The sequence below is a fragment of the Coturnix japonica genome, chromosome 19 (genome assembly GCF_001577835.2).
Source record: "Coturnix japonica isolate 7356 chromosome 19, Coturnix japonica 2.1, whole genome shotgun sequence".
Lineage (NCBI taxonomy): Eukaryota > Metazoa > Chordata > Aves > Galliformes > Phasianidae > Coturnix > Coturnix japonica.
The window spans coordinates 2,911,517-2,934,287 of record NC_029534.1 but is presented as its reverse complement, the minus strand read 5'-3'; the positions used below and the strand labels follow the sequence as shown (position 1 = coordinate 2,934,287).

Sequence of the window (22,771 nt, the reverse complement as noted above, 5' to 3'; positions counted from 1 at the left end):
TACAATGCAAGCATCAGTACAGCACTTCCACTTTTCTATCCAAGGACTGAAAGACCATCCACATTAATAAAGCCTGGCCTTACCCCACGTGCCCTTTTTACACATGGCAAAACTGAGTCATCAGACTTGTTTTAGGTAGCACGCTTGACGCAACAAAACACGAGGTAGGAACTAATTACCAGTACAGTAAAGAGAACAGCTGAGTCCTTTCCCAACTCTTGAACTGTCTATCAAAATACAAGGCTGTTTTACAGAAGCACAGTTAGTAGATGCCTCCATCTACTGAATGAAACCATGGCTCTTCTCTGCATTTAGCAACAAGCTTTGAAAACCTTAATCTCATGAGTCAGTAATAACAGTGGGGGAAGTAAAGACAATTTTAGGCCTGTAATCAATAAGACAAGCTGCTTAAAAGACCTCATCTGAAATAAACATGTGCATGTCTCACCAGAACAGAGATGCTGATTTATGATTAAAAAGTGTAAATGTACTTCTGTGATATCAGTTGAGAGCAACTCGCATGTTTCATTCGCAAGGGCTTAAGGCAAATGGCTTAACATCACCAGAGCACAAACTCTTTCCTAAGCCCTTCTCCCAAATGCCATTAACACCTCTGCATGTTCTGTGTCCCATCCAATTCTCTCTGGCTTACATCAGTTCTATCACAATTTAAATACATCAAACTTCTTTTCCATTATCAAAGTTAAACCTACAAATGCAGCATTCTTCTCTCAACAGAATCCTGCCAAGGTCCCCGAAAGGCCAGGCCCGGCTGTGACATGATCTGCTGCCAAAAGAGCTGTCTACAAACACCCCAAAGACTGTGCAAACAGACTTTAAAGGATTTGGAGAGGAATATTCCCTCAGATAATACAGCAGGACGGGTATTGTTTAATAAGTAAAGGAATGATTTAGAAAAGCTGATGAGCAGCGGGTGCAGTGGCATGAATAGTATGGGGGAATTATTCAAGTTTACCAGGACTGCAAGAAAATGATCTGGAAGAACATTCCCACAGTAAATTAATCTACAGCTACGCATTATAAAGCTATTTCAGTTCCTGCCCCTTTTTGGGCATTCAACATACCAGCACAGGTCTTTATCAGAGATGAGACACCAGGCAGCACGGTGCCCATATACCCAATGCAGAATGACTGCATTAGTGTTGAGCCGAGGGAAAGTAAACAGCCTTAGAAATTCTTTTTGTTAGAGGAAGAGGGAAAAAGCTAACAGTATGTATCACTGATAATTTCTGGAGTCAAATTCCAAGTTATTCTGTTACTTTTCCAGCGCAGAAGTATCTGGAATCTTTCCACCCACGGCTGTATTAATCTACAGGGAAATTAACTGCTACAACAGTCGGAAATGTAGGGGTTAATTCTGACTGCTGTCGAATGCCCCAAGTCTGTGCTCTGTTCATCAGAGCATTAAATCTGAAAGCTCAAGAGAGTAGTGCAGCCGTGCTGCAAGGGCTATGTTATAAAGTTCTGCATTAAAAATTCATATCGGAGGCTTGCCACAGTACTCTGCTCTGGCTGAAAGGAGAGCTGCCGGGGAAATATTAGACACCCCACTGTCTTTCTGGCAATTGGAGACATTCCTCAACAAACAGCACCTCAGGAAGGGAATGAAAGGGCAAACAAACCGTGAAACAAATCAATGAGTTCAATTATCTCTCTCTCTCTCAGAAAGGAAACTTTTCATTTTTAAGGCTGTTTCATGAAATCTTTTAATGACGGCCCTGAACGAGGATGCTGGGCATTCTGGCTGCAAAGCCAGCTGCTTGGCAGTGCTTTTTTATTTGTTTTACATGAGACGCGGGTTCCCAGCCACCGAGGGTGAAGCACAGCACAGGGCAGAGCCATCCCCCCCACAGAACTGCTCTACTCACCCTTTGCATCGCTGTGACCATGTGGGATAACGGAGCTGGAGGAACTGCTGCCACTTTCCCTAAAGTGTCTCTAGCAAAGAGTGAGTTTAGATTTATTAAGGTGGTGAGTGACTCCATGGTTAAGTGATGTGCTCCTCACTGCTGGTTAAGGCTGTATGCATTTCACAGCAATTTATGGCTACCCAGCTGGTAAGATGACATGGTTGGCAATGACAGTGATTGGTGTTAGATTTTAATGAAAGGCAGATGTGCCCCTCAGGTCACCTGATGTAACCACTGTATTCAGGCAGGTTAATAATACAGGCACAGTAAGTGGAGAAAGACACAGGAAATGAAACATCAGTAAATAGTTTCTTGAGGAACTGTGGAAAGAAAGCTACCCATTTTACAGTCTTCCCCTGCACAGAAAGATTCACTCTTCCCAGTGCTGAATGTTGAATTAAAGGTGAGCAAGATGGACAAATGCTGCCCTGGTGCTACCTGGATAAATGTATGTGAGCATCATTCACTTTGAGTATCTGAGCACAAAAAGACCACGACGGATGGGCTGATGAAATTAACCAAGTTCTAAGAAACTTTTCAAGGCTTTATTTTAGTTTTAATCCTTTGTTAGAATGCTTTCTTTTGTGTAAAACAAACAAATGCTGCTTTGTACTTGAGTCTGCAGCTTGTGTATTGCTGCAAGGACATTGCCACACACACCTGGAGGGGAACAGTTACAGGTGTCCAACTAAATTAGGCCCACTCTCATTAGCACAGTTGGAAACCCAACTGATTTCAACCTGGTTTGGGGTGATTCACCCCATGAGTTCACTCAGGAGGATGGCAGTATCATCTGTATTCATCTAACATGTGCAGTCCAGAGAGAATCAAAGACAAACCAAACCAAGCCCAGAGTAGCTTATAAACCCCCACAAATGCATAGAAGTCTTTTGAAGTGGGGAATAATCCCTCATTCAGTTTAAAGTTCATTAGTTAGAGGGAAAGAACGAAGGCAGGTTGTAAAAGCAGCGATCACAAGTAACCAGAGATCTCCTAGTACAAGCCACTGAAAGCCTGCTACAAAAGATGAGCAACCCTAAGGCAGCATTTCAGTCAAATATGCTTTTTGTTCAAAATTTGTTGCTAACAGGCATTTAAAACTCACGAGATTCAATCAGTGAGTGTTCAGGCAGCATCAAGAAGTTGTATCTGAGTGGAAAAAGGGAAGGAGCAGGCCTTCCTTCTAGCTGCTGCTTCCTTAGTGTTGATTCCAGCACCAATTGCCCTTTGCTGCCTGACCAAGCTCCGTGTGACTCCATTTCCCAACATCTAAAAGAATGGGAGGAGAGGCTGCCAGAGCCAGAAAGCAGTTAATTAGCCTCTGCTATGATCTGCCCCTGCAGAAACACACTAGATAAATGGTAAGGGTTAGTAATATCAGGCTTACAGGATTGTAAATGCATTTGTTTATTTAATGCTTTACATGAATGCTAATGAAGTTATTAACAGGCCTGCATGTTGCCTATTGTTTTTCTTGGTTTCAGAGCCTGCACCACACTGCCTTATCCCTCCTGCTCCATGAGCTGCCCAACATCTCTCTCTTCCAAATCCCTGAATTAGTGCTCAGCCTTGGCTGCCAGCTCCTCATGGCTGGGATTATCACTTCCTTACTCAGAGACTGAATTTTTTAAATCACATTCAGTAAAACATACTTTAAAAACCTGCAGATAATGAGATCCATTTTCATCATAGCAGACCTTTTCTGGGGCTTACCAACCTGCAACCTCACCTGGTGCTCTTGTCTTTTAACTGAGATCAGAAGATACATAAGTGAGACAATATTTCTTAGGTCTCATTAAGTGATATCTCCAGGATGGGGCTGAGCCAGACAGGACAAGCATCTCTCATGTCCAACATTGATCATTCTCCCCAGGCTTCAGCCACAGGCATTGAGGGTAAGGATTAAAACAGAAATAAAAGATTTACGTGAGGTGGGCAGAAGAAATCCTTGCCAGAAACTATAAAGCTCCATCAATGGTGGCAGAGATGGCAGCTGCAGGATTCACCCCGAGCTATGTGAACACATGAACGTTTCTAACACAGAGTCACAGAATCACAAAGGCTGGAAAAGTTGTTGAAGATCACTCAGTCCAACTGTCCACCTACCACCAACACTTCCCCACCAAAACATGTTCCTTAGTACCACATCTAAACGTTTCTTGGATAGAAAATCAACAGTATCAGTGGATAATATGTTGAAAACTGACTGAAAATACACTTTTAAAGCAACTGTGGATAGGAAAATGCCCTTGTTTGTGTAGTACGGTGGCTAACAGCTGTAGTGTCACAGTAACTTTTTAAGGTAGGAAAAGGATAAGGCACATTTATGTGCACATTTAATGAGATGCCGAAAAACCAGTCTAATGAGGAAACAGCATATGGATACTTTAACGAAGGTTGTGCCAGACACAGTTGCTGATGGTAACTACGAACATGTTCCTGTTCTTGGAATTCAAATGAAGATAAAATGAAAACAAAGGAGAGCCATGGAAGCTGCTCATGTGGAACAAGGCAGGACACAGGGGAGCAGATCAGCAGCCCCCAGGGCACACATGGCTTCCCAAAGGGAAAGGTGACAAATGCAGAAAGAAGAGACTGTTTTCCAGGACACTCGCTGTGTTTTGGTGGTTGGACCCTTGCAAAGTTTCCTCTCCATCTTTTTCCATTCAATGAGGCAGCACAACGTACCCTACGTGACTCATTTTCTCACCCGCTTTGTTGTTGCGTGGGAGTGGGAAATGCAGCTGGAATCCATCGACTGAGCACAGGGAGAAGAGGGTGATGTAAATGGCAGCGAGGAAGGCCTGTGTGGCAACTGCCTGGCTCAGTGAGACTGCTGCTTTTGTCAGGCTTGCAGGGTCCTGCTGGCAGGAAGATGCTCAGGGTCATTTCTGCTCAGTGGAGCAATGCAAAATCCGGAGGAGATTTGGGCCCAGCAAGGGCAAGTGAGGATCAACAGGACAGGGCCAACGCTGCTCCTGCCTGTCTGCCTCATGGAAACCCACAAAGCTCCAACCTTATCCATTGGATTGCAGGCCCAGGACACAGCTGAGCACCCAGCACACAAACACAGCGCTGTGTGACCCTCTGCAGCAATGCTACATATTTATTTCTAGACTTCCAGCTAAGGATCCTGTGTCAAGCCAAGGTTATAGATAACATAACAGGGTGATGACTAGAATATGCTGGAATACCCTAAGGCTATTTTTTTCTACTTTGGTCTGTTAAATAACACCAGCTTTTAGGCTACACTAGGAAAGGGAACTGAACATTCTCACTCGAGGTTAAAAAACAAACAAATAAAAACCCTGCATGGACTTAGGGCACTTCTGTGCTGTCAGAAAGTTGCATTAGCTAATTACGAGCCGAGCAAGAGACAACACAGTGCAGCTACAGCACTAAGTCCCACAAACTAAAAGCTCCATTTCTATGGAGTTCTCAAAAATACAAACTCAATAACAAGAAGAAAATCCTCTTTTGCCAGCTTGTGGTTTACGTTCCTGATGTCTGCATATTTCCTGATCCCAGCCAAGAGCAGACTTGCTCTCTCTGAGCACCACGCTTGTTCCTCTTGCCTCAGCCTCTCTACCCAAAAATAGAGGCTAACAGCAAGGTTGCAAAGCAAGCCTTTCACATAAAGGTTTGTAAGATGGTAACGCAAAGGTGTTTGATGGTAAAGCAGTAATACAGTCCTCACAGCAAACAGCATTGAGACTTTATGGTTTCAATGTAGGCTGAGCCAAAATTTGCCCAAACCCCCTCCAAATAAACCAATGACAGAGAAAAAGAAAAGCTGGTTTTGCAGAGGAACTTTGCAGTCCTGTGTCACAGAGCTTTACACCAAAACACAACCCTGGTGATTCCGAGAAACTGTACAGATCTCAGAAGTATTCTCATCAAGCTCCACATTAACGTTGCACAGTGACTGTGCATAAGGTACAATTAAAACCTTTAATAAAAAACCCAACTTGTAAAATGCACGCAGAGCTTTCTGTAAGTTCCAAGACTAATTTTTCTTCCTTTATGTTTAAATTAGTTCTCTTTAACATCTTCCCCGTATTTTCATCTCCCTCTATCACTACTCCTGGGTGCCACTGACAGCAAAATGACTATAGAGAATGTAAAGAGAAAAGGCTGTAAGAAGCACGGCCTGTGAAGCTCTCCATCTCCTGTTTTTAGGGAAATCACTTTAAGTACAGCAATAATTCCAGAGACGAGCATTAGAAGTTAATGACTCATCAAAAGAACAGGAAATAGGAAACTTTAAGACCTTAAAGGCACAGCAAAGAGAAGGTATTTCATGTCATGTACAACACAACCAGCCTAACTACAGTATTTCACGCTCAATGGGGGGAAACAGCATTTGAAGACATCCATCACGGTAATTATGTAATGCTGGAGGGAGCACAACTTGATTTTTTATTCAGTTTGACCCTGAGCACCATCAAAATGGAAGACTACAAACATTTGGAATGTGATATATTGGTACGATCTCATACTTAAACAAGAAAGGGTTTAAAAAAAAAATGAAGTAAATAATTCATAGGCCAAATTCAATTCTCAGGATATATTGGGAATTATTCCCCTGAAGTCAGAGTTAACTGAGACTTGCCCCAATGCAACAGAAGATTTTACATGAATACTTGAACTTCAATTCCGCCGTGTAACTTTAGGCAGCAACAATTCTCATGATTAAAACTGCTGTTCCTGCTTCAGAGCCCAACCCAACACTCCTTCAAAGCCACCTATTAGAATTTAACCCTACACCGATGCCCAAAGAACAGGTCTGCTGAACAGCAAACAGGAGTGCCCTTCACCCCCAGCAGCCACCAAACCCAACCGCGTCCTTCTGTCACTGCATTTTGGCATATCACCCAAAAACCCTCCTCCCATCCCCAGCACTGGTGACTCACACACCCTGCACTCACATGCAGGTAACAGGAGGGGACATTTGCCTCACTACAGCCCTCCTGCCCGCGTTGCAGCATCACCTGCCTCCCTGCTCAGCAATCCCCATCTGTCACCCAGCTCTGACTTTGCACAGATTACTCAAGGATTTATTTCCAAGCAGGATACACGGATGAAAACAGGCACTACTTTGTCCTCTTGCTCCTTAGCTTCCACCTATTTGTTTCATTAACTTTGGTGTTGTCATGATATTACACTGTAAGCTCTTTAGGGCAGATATGGACTCTACAAGATAAATTCCCACCCTGCTGCCCCAGCCTCGCTGTGAGACCACCACAAGAGCAATAATATTAAATATAAAGATCAAAATGTTGTGAGCTGTGTTCACAGAATCAGGCCTTCAAACATCAAACATCTCTCCCGTATCATAAAGCAGGGGCTGCCAGCTCACAGGCTGCATTTACATCAGCTGCACTCTCGTCATTTCCTGATTCCGTTCTCATTAAAGTGTAGCCCAGGATTAAAACCAGTCAGCTGGATCTGTGTGGTGCAGGCAATGTGCAATATTGTACCAGCGTTCAATCTTAATGACGCTGCACAAACACAACCCTCTGTGTCATCCTTTACCACACTGTAAAAAATATATATTAATCAGCCTCATCTATAAATAGAAAACAGATTCCTGCTTTACGTATTGGAAAACAACATGTTTAGTTTCTATAGGCTACTGAAAGCAATCGTTTTAGGTTAAATCCTCCAGTAAATAGGACGTTTTTCGTCTGCTTCATTTTCTGTGCACACACCACTTTAAAAAGATCAAAAAGTTGGAATCTCCCAGTAAATCACCCAGGAATGAAAGCAGTGGCAAAGCCGCCTCCACCGACAACCTCAACCTCAACGTTTTCTGCTCTGTGTTGTTTTCTAAGGCTTTTTATTGCAGGATCGGGTGCAGTACCTAAAAACCTCACAAGGCTATTTAACATTTACTGGTGAAAATGGAGCATTTCTGTGAAATTTGATATTTTTTTTTCATCAAAGGCAGGGAGCCTCCGCCCACATGTTAACAGTAATGTAACAAGCCTACTGCATGTGCTACAACTGAAGATCCTTTTCCAATTAGAATTCATTTACACTGGGGAGAGGAGGGGCAGGAGCAAAGAGGTGGCTCTGGAATTTATTCAGTACTGGAATTGGACCATTCTGGCTTGGAGCGTCAGCAGCTCAGCTGGGAACCTACACACTTGTTAGGACTCTGCAGAGAAACAGAAGTGAAAGAACTCGTTAGCGGGGAGCACAGTTTGTCCTCGGAAAGCCAAGGAAATGCACAACAGAACTTAAAGAAAAAAATCACGTCTGTTGGATTAGGGAAAAAATGGTTTAATTTTCCTGAAACTTGAGCCTGAGTTTGCTTTTCAGTTCCAGCTCTGGTAGAATCTCCAGATCAAACTCATTAGCGTTCGTTGAAACCAGGTTTGCTGATAGAAACGTGTGGGACAGCAAACAAAATCAGTATCAGGCCTCGAGAGAGGATGTGCCTCTTTAATTGAAAAAGGCAGCGTAATCATTCATTTATTTAACCCAGAGATGATTATAATCTGAAAACCTTGAAATCCTCTTACACAACAACTGTTTTGGCAAGCCCCTCTGTGTTCCAACAAATATTAAACTGTGCTTGCCATTTGTCTAAGGAATCTTGTATTAATAAACATGAAGAAGAACACTCTTACCTCCCACACTCAATGACAGAAGAAAACAAAGACCAGCTGTATTCATCAATGGATCCTTGTTCTGCACATAAAGGCTAATTACATTTTACTTCAAGCCTACACATGGAAAACTTTTCTGCTGCCATCTTGTCAAATTCAGCGTCTGATATTCCAGCTGACAGACTGCAATGACTGCACATAATAAACTCCTTTCTGCCGTTAACACCTTCGGCACCCTGCACATGGGCTATGTGTGCAATGCAGTGCCCGGCTCCTGCCAAAGGGAAGGCTGATTTCTGTCAATTCCAATGCAAGGAGCTGATTTCAATGAAGATTTTAAGTCCAGAATCCAGTCTCAGTGGAAGATGCCCTGCTAGCACCGAGCTCGGTTACTCCATACCTCCCTCTGCACACAGCGCTCTGTGCTGGGACGTTCTGAAACCACCAGCAGAAGATAAACAAACAAGCTGACATAGTGACTTCCAGCTTCAAGATCACAACCACCAGTCAGCAGGAGAAAATCCAGACTCCTTCATGCTGATACTGAAGGCTTCTTTTTCTGTTGTTTGTTTGAAAGCTTCGCACAGTTACAAACAGTTAAAAGACAGATTGACTCCAAAACTGACAATCTTCAAAGTACTTTTAGCTTCAAAAAATTGACAATTATCTTTTTTTTTTTTCTTTTCCTGAAGGCATTCCAATTCATCTGCATCAAATAAGTGTCTGTAAAACTAACAATTCTGGCCTAAGAATTAAAACTGGCAATACAAGTAGCTTTTCAGACTTAGATCAAAAGAGGTTTCTTTTCGGAGAAGAATCAAACTGTCTTTCACCATTTTTATTGGTGTTTTTTCAACTTTCCTCCCAGCTTTGACAATTAAAATAGATGACTCAATCTCACTGTCTGCATTCAGTTCCCTTTTCATGGCTTTCTGGATTTCCATATTGCAGAATCTGGGCTACAGACACCATGGATGAATGCTATAATGCAACAACTATTCCTGCCATAAATATCCGAAACAATGATAAAATATTTCTGCTGTTATTACAGTCGACAAGTTTGTTTTCACAGCGTGTTAGTTTAGGAGATAAAGTACAACGTGCCTAATGCCTGCTTCAGGATTCAGCTCTGTGATCTCTACTTTACAAACCCAATCTTCATCATTGTTCTGCTACAGACAACAATAAAGCTTCTTGCTACTGCAGATCCTGCTAATTTGATGTAGTTCTCTGTGTGGTAGGTAAGAATTGTATTCAAGATCATATGAAACGTGTGAATCTCCCCAAGAAAACTGAATACGTTAGAAGTGTAAGCAAACTGCTCAGAGTACATCTTTGGCACAGTGTAAGATAAATCATTCTACTAAGGAAAACAGTAGTAAAATCCGAACCAAACACTGCAAGTAAGAACACTGAAAAGAGTGAGGGGTTAAAAGGTTCAGAGCCTGCAACCATTGAGCCCTGAGCTCTGTTCCTGCAGCAGTGACTGCAAGACAGAATCACAGCAACAGAGCTGCCAAGCATCAGTTACGAGCAGAAAGGGAAATAAAGGCAATCTGCAGTAATTTAAGGCTCCATCGGAAACATCATCAGTATGCATCTCTTAGAGAAGGATGGCATGAATGAGGGAAAAAAATACATTCAATCACCTCATATAGACCTTGAAGGAGACTGGAATTACAGGGAATAACCAAAATTTACTTTGAAAATTACTGTTAATGATGTAAAAGCTATTTCAACTCCAGACACTGATTCTTAACTGCTACGGACAGAACTCTGTAAGCTCCAAGCTCCCCATGTTCTTCAGTGAGGAACTGGATCCTCCGTGCTGGCAGAACCACACACAGCTGGGAGGAAGAGATTTCCTGTCTATTCACCCATCACCCTCCTACCTTGAAAAGGAGGAGGCAGTGCTGCCCTGGGTGTGACACATGCAGCTGGCACAAGGATGTGGCCGCATCTTCCACACCTTGCACTTCCAGAGGGCACCCCTTGCTTTCCCATCTCATTTCCAGAAGAAGGAAGCACTGTTTGGGCTTAATACTGGGATTGCTGCTGCTCATGAGATTTTTTTCTCATCACAACATTTTCATAAATACAAAAGGGTGAAAAGAAAAAAAAAAAAGGCAAAAAAATCTGGTTTGTGCCTTTTTCTGGAACTGATTGTTAATAAAACCAAGGGATAATTGACTACAGTAGCCATTACACAGACAAGGACAGAGAGATTTGAGAATACTTCCGTGTTCTGCTTGAGAAAAGCAACTATCGGCCAAAAATGTCATTCTGTTCAGATTGGGGTGGATTTGGGAATGCGATGCCACAACCAGAAAGAGTCAGGGTGCTCATCAGTGCAGTGGATATCCCTCAGTAAACCCCCATCCTTCTCAGCAAGACTGCAAAATCACAGAAAACATCTTAATTCTGAAAGTGCCCGATTTCTAAATAAAATATAAGAGACGGAATAAAAGATGCAGCACCTGAGAATTAAATTGGGAATGCAGCAGCATGTGGCCCAGGAAAAGTGTATTGTTGGGTAGAAAACCATGAGAATTAATCAACTCTCCGCAGGAGACCAAATTATGACAGTGTGGTTCAAAAAAATGTGGACTCCTAAACCTCTCCCATCTTGTCCATTTCCAACAGGCAGCCAGAAAATACAAAAAAGCAACGACACCCTGAAGGAAGAAATGGGAGGAAAGCAGCGAATTCTTACTTTGCAGTAGTTTCTTCATCGTATTTTGTTTTCAGATCAAACAGTTCTGTTCGGGTTTTTTCCAAGGCTAAAAGGCAAAAGCATGAAGCATTACACTGCTGTAACAATAGTGAAAGCAAGAAGCCCGCTCCATTCTTTTTAATCCAGACATAAATAAAGCTCTGTATCTCCTGATGAGAATTTCCTTGCTCTACCTTCTTACCTAGGCAAACCATTACGACTTAGCAGAAACTTATCCTTCCATTTTTCCTTTTCTTCTGATATTACTTTTACATTATAAAAATTTCCAGTTTCCATTCTGCTGAACAAAACTAAACATTATTCATTTCTTATTAAGCCGGCTAAACTGCTTATTCATTTGAAATATTTACTGCAATAATTCAGGCAATAAAATTTCTTGTGTTCTCAAAGGAAACAAAAACAAACGCATCCTGACCTGGAATATGTAAGAGTGCAGAGATGGACAGAAATATTAATGGCAAGTCACAGAACAGAAGAGACACACCAGGAGATACTGGGCTCATACTGAACCCAGCCCGCTATAAATATTTATCACAGATCAGAAATGTGTGAAACCAGAGCAAAACACAACGTGGATGAAAAGTTCCATGGCTTCTTTTCATTGCAGTGATGCTCTAAAGCTGTATGAGCTTTGTGCTTGGCCGTGCCCACTGTTATTTATCAACAGACTGGCTTCAACTGAAGCGTTCATTTAAGGTGCGAAGCCCCAAAGAAGCTCTGATTCACAAAGCACATTCGAGCTCTGCTGGTTCACACACAGTCCTGACTCAGTGGAGGATCTCTGTCCTCTCACCTCCAGCCTGAGCATTGGTATAGGTCAGAATAGCGATGCCAAACCTGTTTGCAAAGCTTGAACTTTGTGTTCGGCTTCTTCCAGCTTCGAGGCTGTCGACATCTGCGTCTCCTGCAATTTTCTGTGAGGGGAAAAGAAAAGGTGAGAACGGAGCACGGCATCATGTTAAACAACTTACTTGTATTTTGCAAATTTGGAAGATAAAGTGATTAACTGTCTCCGCCGTAATCAGACAACTGACAACACCACACAGACTACAAGGTGCTTCAGTGGGACCCATAAATCATGTCACATTGCAATACTGTTCATACTTTGCAGTCCCACTTATTAAAATTTTAGCAGTGTAGCCACCTCATAACATAAGCTGTGAACATTATACAAGAGTTGACTGCTATATAAATGACAACTTCAGAGGAAGGTTTTCTTGAGCATAATTTGTTTTGGAAATGTCACACACATTAAGAAAATTGTCACCAAGCACCCTCTGTTGTACAAAGTTAGTACAAGGAGAATGATGCATTTCCATTTTACTGTCATAATGAAGAAATTTCTTGCCATAAGTGATATACTGGATAGATGAGGCAGCTGTTTCATCACAGTTATAATGGATGTCAATTTCAGTAATATTATTTAGCTACTCCAAAAAAAAAAATAATCTGGAGATTTCAAAACAAATTTCACATTGATATTTTCTCTATAACATAATCAGACCTTTAATACGCTCACATTTCTTATGACCACAGGCAGTATTTTCTGGTGTGTGGCAGCAATGCACACGTTAGCATCATCCTTCCACGCAGCCACTACATCCTTTGCTAATGGGTGAATGAAACGAGTTATAAAACGCATCGTTAGAAAGGAGTTTGTCCAGCATCTCCCTGAAGACGTTATTTTTGTGACACTACTTTTAAGATATTCTGCAGATTTTGGAATTGTGAAATGCCTTATGATAAAACGACCATCTGACTCGTGCTCTCTACAGTACACTCCTTTATTCTCCAACACAACTGATCAGGATGGTAACTATCTGTAGTGAGAAACATGCGACAGTAATAATGTAAAAAACTAAAATACTCGTTAATTTTAAAACCAGAATATGCAAGCTATTTGAAGTTCTAGTTCAGGAACACAGACCCACTCTTAGACATGATCGTATGAAGCACCTCTTGGGCACCTGAAATATCTCAGGGTTGTACCGACTGCACAACGATATTCTGACACAGCAAATGAGCACAGCAGAATGAAATACACTGCGAGCTAATGGAGAAAGATCAGTGTCACAAAGGACAATGAAGCCAGTGAAGAATAAAAGCAGGTTTGCATTCTTCTGAACACGACACCCCTCCACACAACGCTACTGCCAAGCAACAATCTGTCCTGGTTTTACTCCTACACTTTCACGATTGTTTTTCTGTGCAAAGTTGAGTATCAGATGATTCTGTGTCAAACACATAAATCACCAGAACCCCTCAAATAATGACCTGTCTCAGCACACCAAAGAAAGGACCCTGGATGGGAGGAGTAAGCAGAAAAACACATCTCATTTTTTCTACAGTACCTACAGAGGACACATGCACACTCACCTCTCCTTCTCTGCGAAATCATTTTGTAGCTTTTGTTCTTTTTCCAGAGCTATGTTCTCAGCTTGGTTCTTCAGGGTCTGTTCATATTCTCGGATCTTCTCTTTAAGTGCTTTTATTGTAACCTCTACAGAAAAACAATAGGGAAAGAATGAGTTTACACGGCTCCACGTGGCTCCACAACACAAGGCTCTCTTTACCCTGTAGGCTCAGTGTGTTTTAAACTTTAGCTCTTCAACTCTGACACAAAATCGATGGCTATGAGTCCCTTCAGAGACCTTTTACTCCCTAAATGTTAAATTGAACTTTAAGTGTTTATGTTGAGAAGGATCAATGCAGTTTGCTGGAAAGCAGAGAGGAGGTTTCTCTAACATGACTTAAAAAAAAAAAAAAAATCAATTCTAAAATATAATATCACCTTATTGACTGGTCTCGAATTAGCTCGCTGCTGAGTACAGATTAATAAAGTCCCACTGTGGGTTTAAGTATGCATTTATACATAGGACAGTTAATTCACCTAACTGTGCTCATGTAAAAAGAGGCAGTTTTACTATGGTTCATGCACAGATGCAATCTAACACTAATTGAACACATATCTCGGGTACAGCTTTGTTCTGCTTCACAACTGATGACAAACGCGGCAGTTAAGATTTAACTGCAGTACTAACAACAGATCAGATGCAACAGACACTCTGGAGCCCTTCATACCCTGTTACTCAGACTGCCTTGTCATCCTCGCTGGGCTTCATGCACAAGCACCAACTATTACAGCTCTGTGAGTGCACTTGTAGTCTTTCAGGGAATCTGAATAAACCCTCCTTGCACATTAAGGAGGTTCCTTGCATTTCCTGCGCCTGGTGATGGATGAGAGATGAGGCAGAAACCTGGAGAGTCACATGGAGGCACTGATGGACAGTATCACACGTGTCCTCATCCATTCCTATGTGAAAACCCTCTGATCCCACCCACAGGAAAGGACCGAATCCTTATAGGGGCCATGAGAGGAAAAGCAGGACATTCAGCAGAGTGTGCTTTGTAACAATAATGGAATTTGGAAAAAGCATCACAGTGCCAGAAGTCTTGCAGCTAGCAACATGCTTCAGTGTACTTACAGAGAGATGTGGCGGGCTAAAGGCATCCGCTTATTAGCAGCTGCCATTAACGATGCTTTGGGAGAAATACCTTTGGATATAAAACATTTCTGGCACTGCAGAAATATGGGAAAAAGACAATCTCTGCTATGAAAAGTAAAGCCTAAGTACTTGGGAAAAAAGATCTCAATAACACAACCAAAACCAAGCATAATCCTTTAAAAGCCTGCACTTTCAGAGCTGACTGGGGAACCGTCCCAGCAGACAGCAGATACCTGGAGATAAGGTCTGCAGGCTGGGAACTGCACTGAAGGCAGCTAGCCAGAGAGACCACGAGAGCAGAGGGAGAGTGGAGAAGGGACTGCCAGCACACCCGTTACTTCTGAATGAAGGAGTGGGATTGTACTTGCCATGCAAAAATCAGATGGGTCTCATTACTGATTGTTAAGCCATGAAAGGGACACAATGCTTTTTTTTAATATAGAAGCAAAAAGATGCTTCTGAGATGTGGGAAATAGGAATTCTGCTCTCCTGAATAAGCAAAGGGTGCTCCTTGACACATTCAAAAGGATGCTCATTCATACATACAAAGGATGCACTATTTGTGCTGGGGTATCTTTGCTGCAAGTATTTCCACATCTAAATGTGCAAAAGTATTCAGGTATCTGAATAAGCACAGAATCCAATAAGCAGCTTCCACTGCAATAATCTCAAGGAAGTTTAATATTAGAGTTGCATCTTATCCATTCAGAGTGCTCTATTTTAAAACAGAGTACTAAAATTAATGCAAAAATGAACAAATATGGGGAAAAAAAGTATAACTTTTGTAACAAAATCTGCTTTTACCTCTAGGCACAATCTAATCCTCTGCACCATTCCAAGAACTAAGTGCCTCTTTTGCTGTTCAGGTCAGCTGAAGCTTGTTAGCCACTGCCATTTATACCAGTTTTGGAAGAAGTTCTTAAAGGCATTGTACAGCTTGTATACAGCCCTCCAAACAAAGAGATTAACTGATCAAAGCACCCTTAGCTAACAACAGGCTTTTCCCTGGATATCTTATTAATGCCTGTTTGAAATAGAGTGTGAAACTATTGCGCTGGCGTCAAACACAGCGCAAACACCAGAGTGGCAACGCGGAGAGGAAGTCAGCGTGCACAAGGGGAAACAAAGACACCAGTTTGTGCACAGCTGCTGCAAATAACTATGGAACCTGAGATCTATCCCACTTTCAGGGATGAAGCCCTGTGTCGTGCCTGCATGTATGGGATACACAGCCTCACAAAAACTGCAGTGAGTTACAATTCTTGCACACTGTCAGCGTGCAGCATTATAGTTGCCACGTAACCCTTTCTGCAGTGCAGCCTCAGTCTTTGCAGGCTGGGACCTGTCCTCCCCAAGGGCCATCCCTTCCACGTTAATATCATGTAGGTGTACAGATGCTCCTTCTGCTGAAAATGAGATGCAATAAATCCAACCTGGCTGTTTATGTTGCTTTCCAACGTTACCCATTTGGGTGCAAAGGCTCCACAGTCTAAGAAAGCTTCACTCCAAATGTGTAGAAAAGCTCCTATTCTATGATGCAGCACTTGGTACTGAATATGACATTGACAGGCACCACGTACAGGGAAGCAGGCGTACAACCAAGCAGAATTTGTTTCCTGGTGCAGGAAACGTGTTCTTCTGAGATACAAGAAAACTTGAACAGTCCTAAAGACAACAGGCTTTAAATCTAATTGAGATTTTCATGTATGTCCATCTACTCCAGTCTCATGAAAACTTAATTAAACATAATTAGCTTGTTTGAGTTATTCCACGCTGTTCTTTGCACAGTTCGCACAGTAAATGTAATATATGCATTCTGAATGTATTCCAGCAGCACAATCCAGATCCACATGAGGGAAAATCAAGAGTAAAATTTCCATCTGTACAAGTCTGTGCCCATGTATGAAATACCGGGTTGTTTTTTTTGTGCACAGCTGTGTAAGATGTGTGTTCCATGTGCACCCACGCGCCCATTCAGCTTGATGTCAGCAGCAGCACAGCCTACGTGTAACTTCAGCTGGTGGAGTCACTTCCAGGCAGTGCTGGAGGAGGCTACAACACAGTGACAGCCTCATTCTTTGATGTGGTGCTACAGAAACCTTTCAAGAAACCCAAAGAGTGTAACCCAAAGCCACACACGCACAAATGCCCAAGTGGCAATAATACACTACTATGCTTTCTTTACTGAATTTCAATGCTCCCGTCAACTCTGCCAGTAAGAAATAGAACTAAATTCACTCTCAGTCAAATGTCAGTATGCATTAAAAGCCGATAAATGAACACATTTGCAACCTACCCTGATTTTTCACCTCGGCAAATTCCTTGTTGTATTCCTCTAGAGTTTCCCTAAGTTTCTGGTTCTCTGTTTCAATATCGTGCATGCGTTGAACCTTCAGCTGGAGCTGCTGTCCTAAATCCAAAGCTGGAACTGGATCTGAAAAAGAAACAGTAAAGGAAACCATAAGTAACACTTCTGCAACTGCAGCAGTTCAGAGTACAAGTAGCCTTCTTTCTCTATTGATACTCAGCGACAAGCTTGAATTACTTTTCCTGTACTTTCCCCTCTCTATAATCTACATTATGAAAAAGTATGGACAGGTAACTTTATCTAGGCTACCCTTTAGATTGGGGCGTATCTTCTTCACTGGGTATTTACCCACAGGGCAGTCTGCCCCGGGTGCAGCCAGTCTCAATGTAACAGCGTGTGACAGCCTAAAACTAGCTATTTTCCTTTCCAAAATGAGAAGTTAGAGGGAGAAAAGCAACCCAGACAATACCATCCACGGACAGCTGGTGTCCCTTAAATACCTTCGCTTCTGCAGGAGTGGATTTGTGATGAAAACTCTGCCCTCCCGCACAGCTGAGCACACTAAGAGCTTATTTGATGAGAGAGATGTAAGCTGTGTTTTCTCAGAGCGACAGATCAATAATAATTGTGTGAATTTAACACCATAAATCTTGGATTCTGTGACCTGCGTTCCCCATTTTTCTTACACTTCTAATCGAATAAACATCAGAAATTGTTTCCTAAGTTGTTGTAATATTAATTCTCCGATGCCGGTTCCCTTCCCGAGGACACACCTGACATGCACACGTGTGATTTATTCTGGGATTTCTTCCCCATTGGGACAGGAAAATGCTGGAGTCCGGCAGACTTATAAAAGATTATTGAATACATTTCTGTTATGGGCGCCAGCATCTCTTGTGGAATGGCTGCAAAGATTTAGTCTCCTGTCGAGGAATGCTAAACACCAAACTCAGCGGATCAACAACAGTATATGTTAGGGAGTTCACTTAATTTCCAACCACCACAGTCATTAATTTTTCAGACCACCCTCAGTCTCTGGAAACACATAATAAGTCTATTGTACCTCTGTTAACACATTAAGCATGAGCCTGTGTGTTTTTTCAATATGCCAGCATTGTTTCATAGTTTATAAAAGAATAGTACTGGGTTATGTTGAGCTCGGAGACACTGTAAGTAGCAGTCTGCTGCATTTTGTTACTTCACTTCTTCAACAGCTCATGGCATTACCCCGTTCATAATACAAAATCTAGGTTGCTTGTCATCTGCTCTCTGTGCATACATAGTTTATGACTACATCGCTTTTTCATTTATGCTTTTTAGGCCAAATACTTTTCGTTATTATTATCTGCATTAAAATATTTATAATAAATCAAACTTAAAATGTTATTGCGGCAGAGACGGGGTGTGTGGGGGGGAACAGGTAAGGAATTACACACCAAGCTTAAGGCACAGCAGCAGCACAAGTTACAGTCCCTACAGCACTGCTGTGCGGCCCCATTAAGGCGCAGGCTGTCACAACATGCCCTTCTCCTATGGAGGTCTGCGACCCTTTATGGGACCAACCGCTCCATCAGCACCATGCTGCAGAGCCAGGCCTGGGCAGCAGGGATCTGAGTGCTGCTTATGGTATCTCTACAACGTAGCATTAAGATGCCACAAGGAGAGAAAGTGAACTTTAGCAAACTGTGAGTGCCATTTGAACCCCCCTTCCTTTTAGTTTTACACCTAAGCCCAATGTAAGAACGCTGCACATCGTTTTGTTCCAAATGCACGTGGCTTTTTGCTTTTAAAACAAGACAAAAAACCAACATGGGCGTTGTGAAGTGAATAATGACAAACCTTTAGTCAAATCTCAGGTCCCCGAGCAGCTTCATGCACAAAATGAAAATGCTCACGATCTCATAATTATTTATCAGGACATGTATATTTAATTTAGCTCTATTAAAGGTTAATGTTCAAGTAGCAAAACAGTGGCAGAACAAACAAAATGCAAAAACAGTCTCCGAGCATTAAACTTTCCCAGAACCCATTTGAAGGACTGATGGCCTGCAGCCACTAAATACTGCGAAGGACACAGAATGAGCACCTCTTAGCCTTAATTGTTATCACTGCATGGCAATAAGCTGACCGAGACACTGTGACCAGAGACACAAAGCATTCAGTTCTCGCGACCAGCCTCAACGTGCTCTTCAATTTAAAGAAACACCCCTAAAAGGCCACGATTTCTGAAGTATTTATGAACGCCAATTAATAAGAAACAAGCATAAATCCTGTTGGAGTGGAGGGAATTTAAATATAAATAAAAATAGCCCGCTTTTCCCAATGCATGCATGCATGAAGAAGCATACCTCTGTATATTAACCAGGCTTACAAAGTGTGCTTCATGTCATTTAACAGGAGGTCACTGAATTTTTAAACAAGCAATGGACCAAAACTTTCGATTCATTACACAAACAACAGGCACACGTGTTTCAGACAAATCAAACGCCACGAGCTCACAGGCTGCAACAAAGACAGAAATGCCTTTTCTCTAACTGCTAAAAGAGTAAAATCATCTTAAATAACACCTAAACGTAGAAAACTCGTTGCAAATTATTCCCCTTGTTCGGCTCTTATCTGGCTTGCGGAATTTCGGGATCTCTGCATGGCATGAGATAAATAAAAAATGAGAAAAAAGACAAAAAGAATCAGCTCATCGAAAAGCTCTCAATGCAACTGGTCCTGCCCAGCAAATGGATATGCCTGTTTTTACACTGAGTTCTGTACACGTTTCTGTCTTATCCTGCCCTGTCCTGCTCTCTTAAGCCACTTGTTGCACCCTACCCACAGAGATGCCCTGTGCACTATGTGTGAATACAGACCCCCACACACCCTGAGCTGATCCCTGATGAGCCATGGGTGTCCCTGCTCATGGCAGGGGCGTTGGATCTGACTGCCTTTAAGGGCCCCTTCTAACTCTAACCATTCTGTGACTCCATGAGGTTTCCATGCACTACCACAACAGCAATGCACTTTAGCACCAGCACTGCTGCTTTTGCTTCCCCAAAGACCTCGCTGAGCTGAGCGGACATTGCCCAACTAATGCAAATGTGAGCAAACAAAAAGGGCAACATTATAGAGAAGTTAATATCGTCCGTCTAACGAGTGCGGTGCAAAGCAGAAGCTGTGCACTTCCAGACCATCCTCATGATGTGCAAAAGAACATATTATCAGTGCTGCTGCTTCTGCGTTGTAAACATAGCACCAGTTTTGAAGCAACTTAAAGACAGGTTCTGCTTTGCGTTAGGAGCTGGATGGAGGCAGTGCATCACACCTGCACCCCCAAACTCCAAGCCTGGCCTATCGGTGGCCAACACCACTTCCAAACTGAGTGTTGTTCATGCAGACCAAACCCAGCACAAAGGCAGCGCTCAGTGGCAGAGCAGCACCCGCTGCCCTCCATGGGCACTGTAGGGCCGGACGCTGACATCACACCGCTCACGTTGAGCCGGGGCACTCTGGGCTAATGTAATCATACGATTACATAATTAACCCAGCTGTCTCATTAAGAAAATCAACTGGAATTCAGGGCATAATTAGTCATACAGCAATTAGCATGCTGATGAGCAACTGATGAAAAGCTGTCTCGATATGGAGTATGCTGGGACCACCCTCGTTATTTAAGGAGAGGAGGGGGAAAGCTCTGCATCGTAACGTCGTGTTGGAGGTCGGCGTTTCGGATGGTGGAAGCTCTAAAGTTATCCGAACATCTCGCTCAGTTTGGAGCTGTCAGACAAGGGGGGGACGCTGTCAGTGCTTAAATACAGAGAGAAATACGGATGCTGCGGCCGCCCTCACTCAGCCCTTCCCGGCAGCCCCGGGGGGAGCGAGGCAAGGCCTGGCCTGGAGCAGCCTGGAGCGGAACCATGAGCGGGAATGGCCGCGCTCCCTCAGGCGCTGTGCGGAGCTGTGGGCCGCGCAAAGCAAAAAGTCTCAATCCGCTGTTTTAATAACGCAACCCGAACCCTTTTTGTGTTAATGCGGTGCCTGCGGGCCCGCTTGGTTTGTTTACAACGTGGGTAGAGCCACGCAGCAATCTGTATCTTAAGATGGAGCTCTCCTTTCCAAAACAAAGGGCTCCCAAACTCCCTCCTGGCCAAGAAATCGAGTTATGAAACAGTGCCAAACTTCGGGGGCAATTAATATTTCATTCCGCCGTAATGCGTTTCCGAAGGTTTGGGTCTAAAAATAATCTGTTTCACAAAGAGCCTGGTTTTATTGCCCAAAATGTGGTGTAAGGAAAGCTCCCCCTGGTCGCTCACAAACACCCACAGCAAGTGATAAGAGAGGGGAGAAAAACAACTCCTCCTCAGCACGGCGTTATTAACGCGATTTTAGCGTTTTTTTAAGCTGTTTTTATTGCTTATTTTTAAAGGCCGGCGGTGCCAACATGCTTTCACCACAGTGCTGAAGGTTTTTGGGTTTCCTGAAGGCACCGCTCCCGGTTCTGAGCTTCTTCCTCTGGAGATCGTATCTGAAAATAACCTGAGAGGCTGCTTTGGAAAAAAAAAATACTAGTAATTACACTGTGGCTTTTGAATATTCAAACACCTCGCAGCGTACTTAATTAATTCATTAATTATTCCCCAGAAATTTCAGGGGTAAATTGATATAGCCTGGAGAGACTGAGACAAAGATTTCGCGGAATGAATGATAACTTTGCTCCCTTTCCCCCCTGACTCTGGCAGCCCAGGGACAGAGCAGCTACGGCCGCAGAATTATATCCAGTTCTGATGCAGCACCTTGGAATAGGGGTAACAAAATGACAGCATGACAGGCACTGCTGCTCGTTAATTGCAATTAAGTGGCAGTGGCAACACTCTGATGCCCACGGGGTCATCTGAAATGGTGTGAGATGCAATAGGGCCATTTTGGCCACAATCCTATGGATCCCGCTTTGCCATTATGGGGCTTTTAGACTGGCGGGCTGCTATTTCAAAACATCCTCTTTTTGGTGAGTAACAACAGAACTCAAGGGAAAGACATGGAGCTGCAACAGGGGAGTGCCAGGTTGGGCATCAGGGTGTGGGCACTGCCCTGAGCTGGTGGCATCCAAGACATGTGTGGATAACACTGAGCTGTATAGCCTGATTTTTGGATGCTTTTTTGGAGCTATGAGTTGGACTCGATCCTTACAAGTCCCTCCCAACTTGAGATATTCTATCATTCTATGATCCTTTTTTCATCTACCAACCTGCTGGAGGGATGCTCTGGCCTTACACCAGGACGTGAGATGCATCTCCATCCCAGTAACCAAAGGAGTCAAACAAGGCAGTGTAAATGATTGATTCCTTAATGAATTGTGTCTCAGTTCCCTTTATTTTCAAAGAAGGAACCAAAATTAATCCATGGAGAAGTTCTTAATATTCAAAGTGGGTACGCATAATAGGTGATACAAGATTTTATGGCACTATAATGTGCCAGCTAAAAAAGGAGCTAGTGAGTTATAAGAGATACCACTGCCACTGAAAATGCTCCAGTTTGTCATTAATATTCTTGTAATGGCTGAAGACATTGGAATTTACTGCTTGCACACTGAGCTCAATACAAAGCAAAGGGCATTTTACAGAAAATCATTCATATGCTGAAAGTTTCATTTCTTCTGTTTTGAGATTATAAAAGAGAACGCTCCATTGTGT

The 22,771-nt window shown here is 42.8% G+C and overlaps 1 protein-coding gene across 3 annotated transcripts in view; it reads right to left on the bottom strand.

Moving 5' to 3' along the window:
* CUX1 (cut like homeobox 1) overlaps window positions 1-22,771 on the bottom strand; it is a 151,227-nt gene that overhangs the window by 82,469 nt on the left and 45,987 nt on the right. For all 3 annotated transcript variants that reach the window (XM_032448384.1, XM_032448385.1, XM_032448386.1), the window contains exons 4-7: window positions 17,082-17,219; window positions 13,656-13,779; window positions 12,117-12,193; window positions 11,259-11,325 (exon numbers count right to left, since the gene is read on the bottom strand). In XM_032448384.1, coding sequence (XP_032304275.1) covers window positions 11,259-11,325; window positions 12,117-12,193; window positions 13,656-13,779; window positions 17,082-17,166 — 353 coding nt within the window. In that variant the 5' untranslated portion in view covers window positions 17,167-17,219. The remainder of the gene's footprint in view (window positions 1-11,258; window positions 11,326-12,116; window positions 12,194-13,655; window positions 13,780-17,081; window positions 17,220-22,771) is intronic.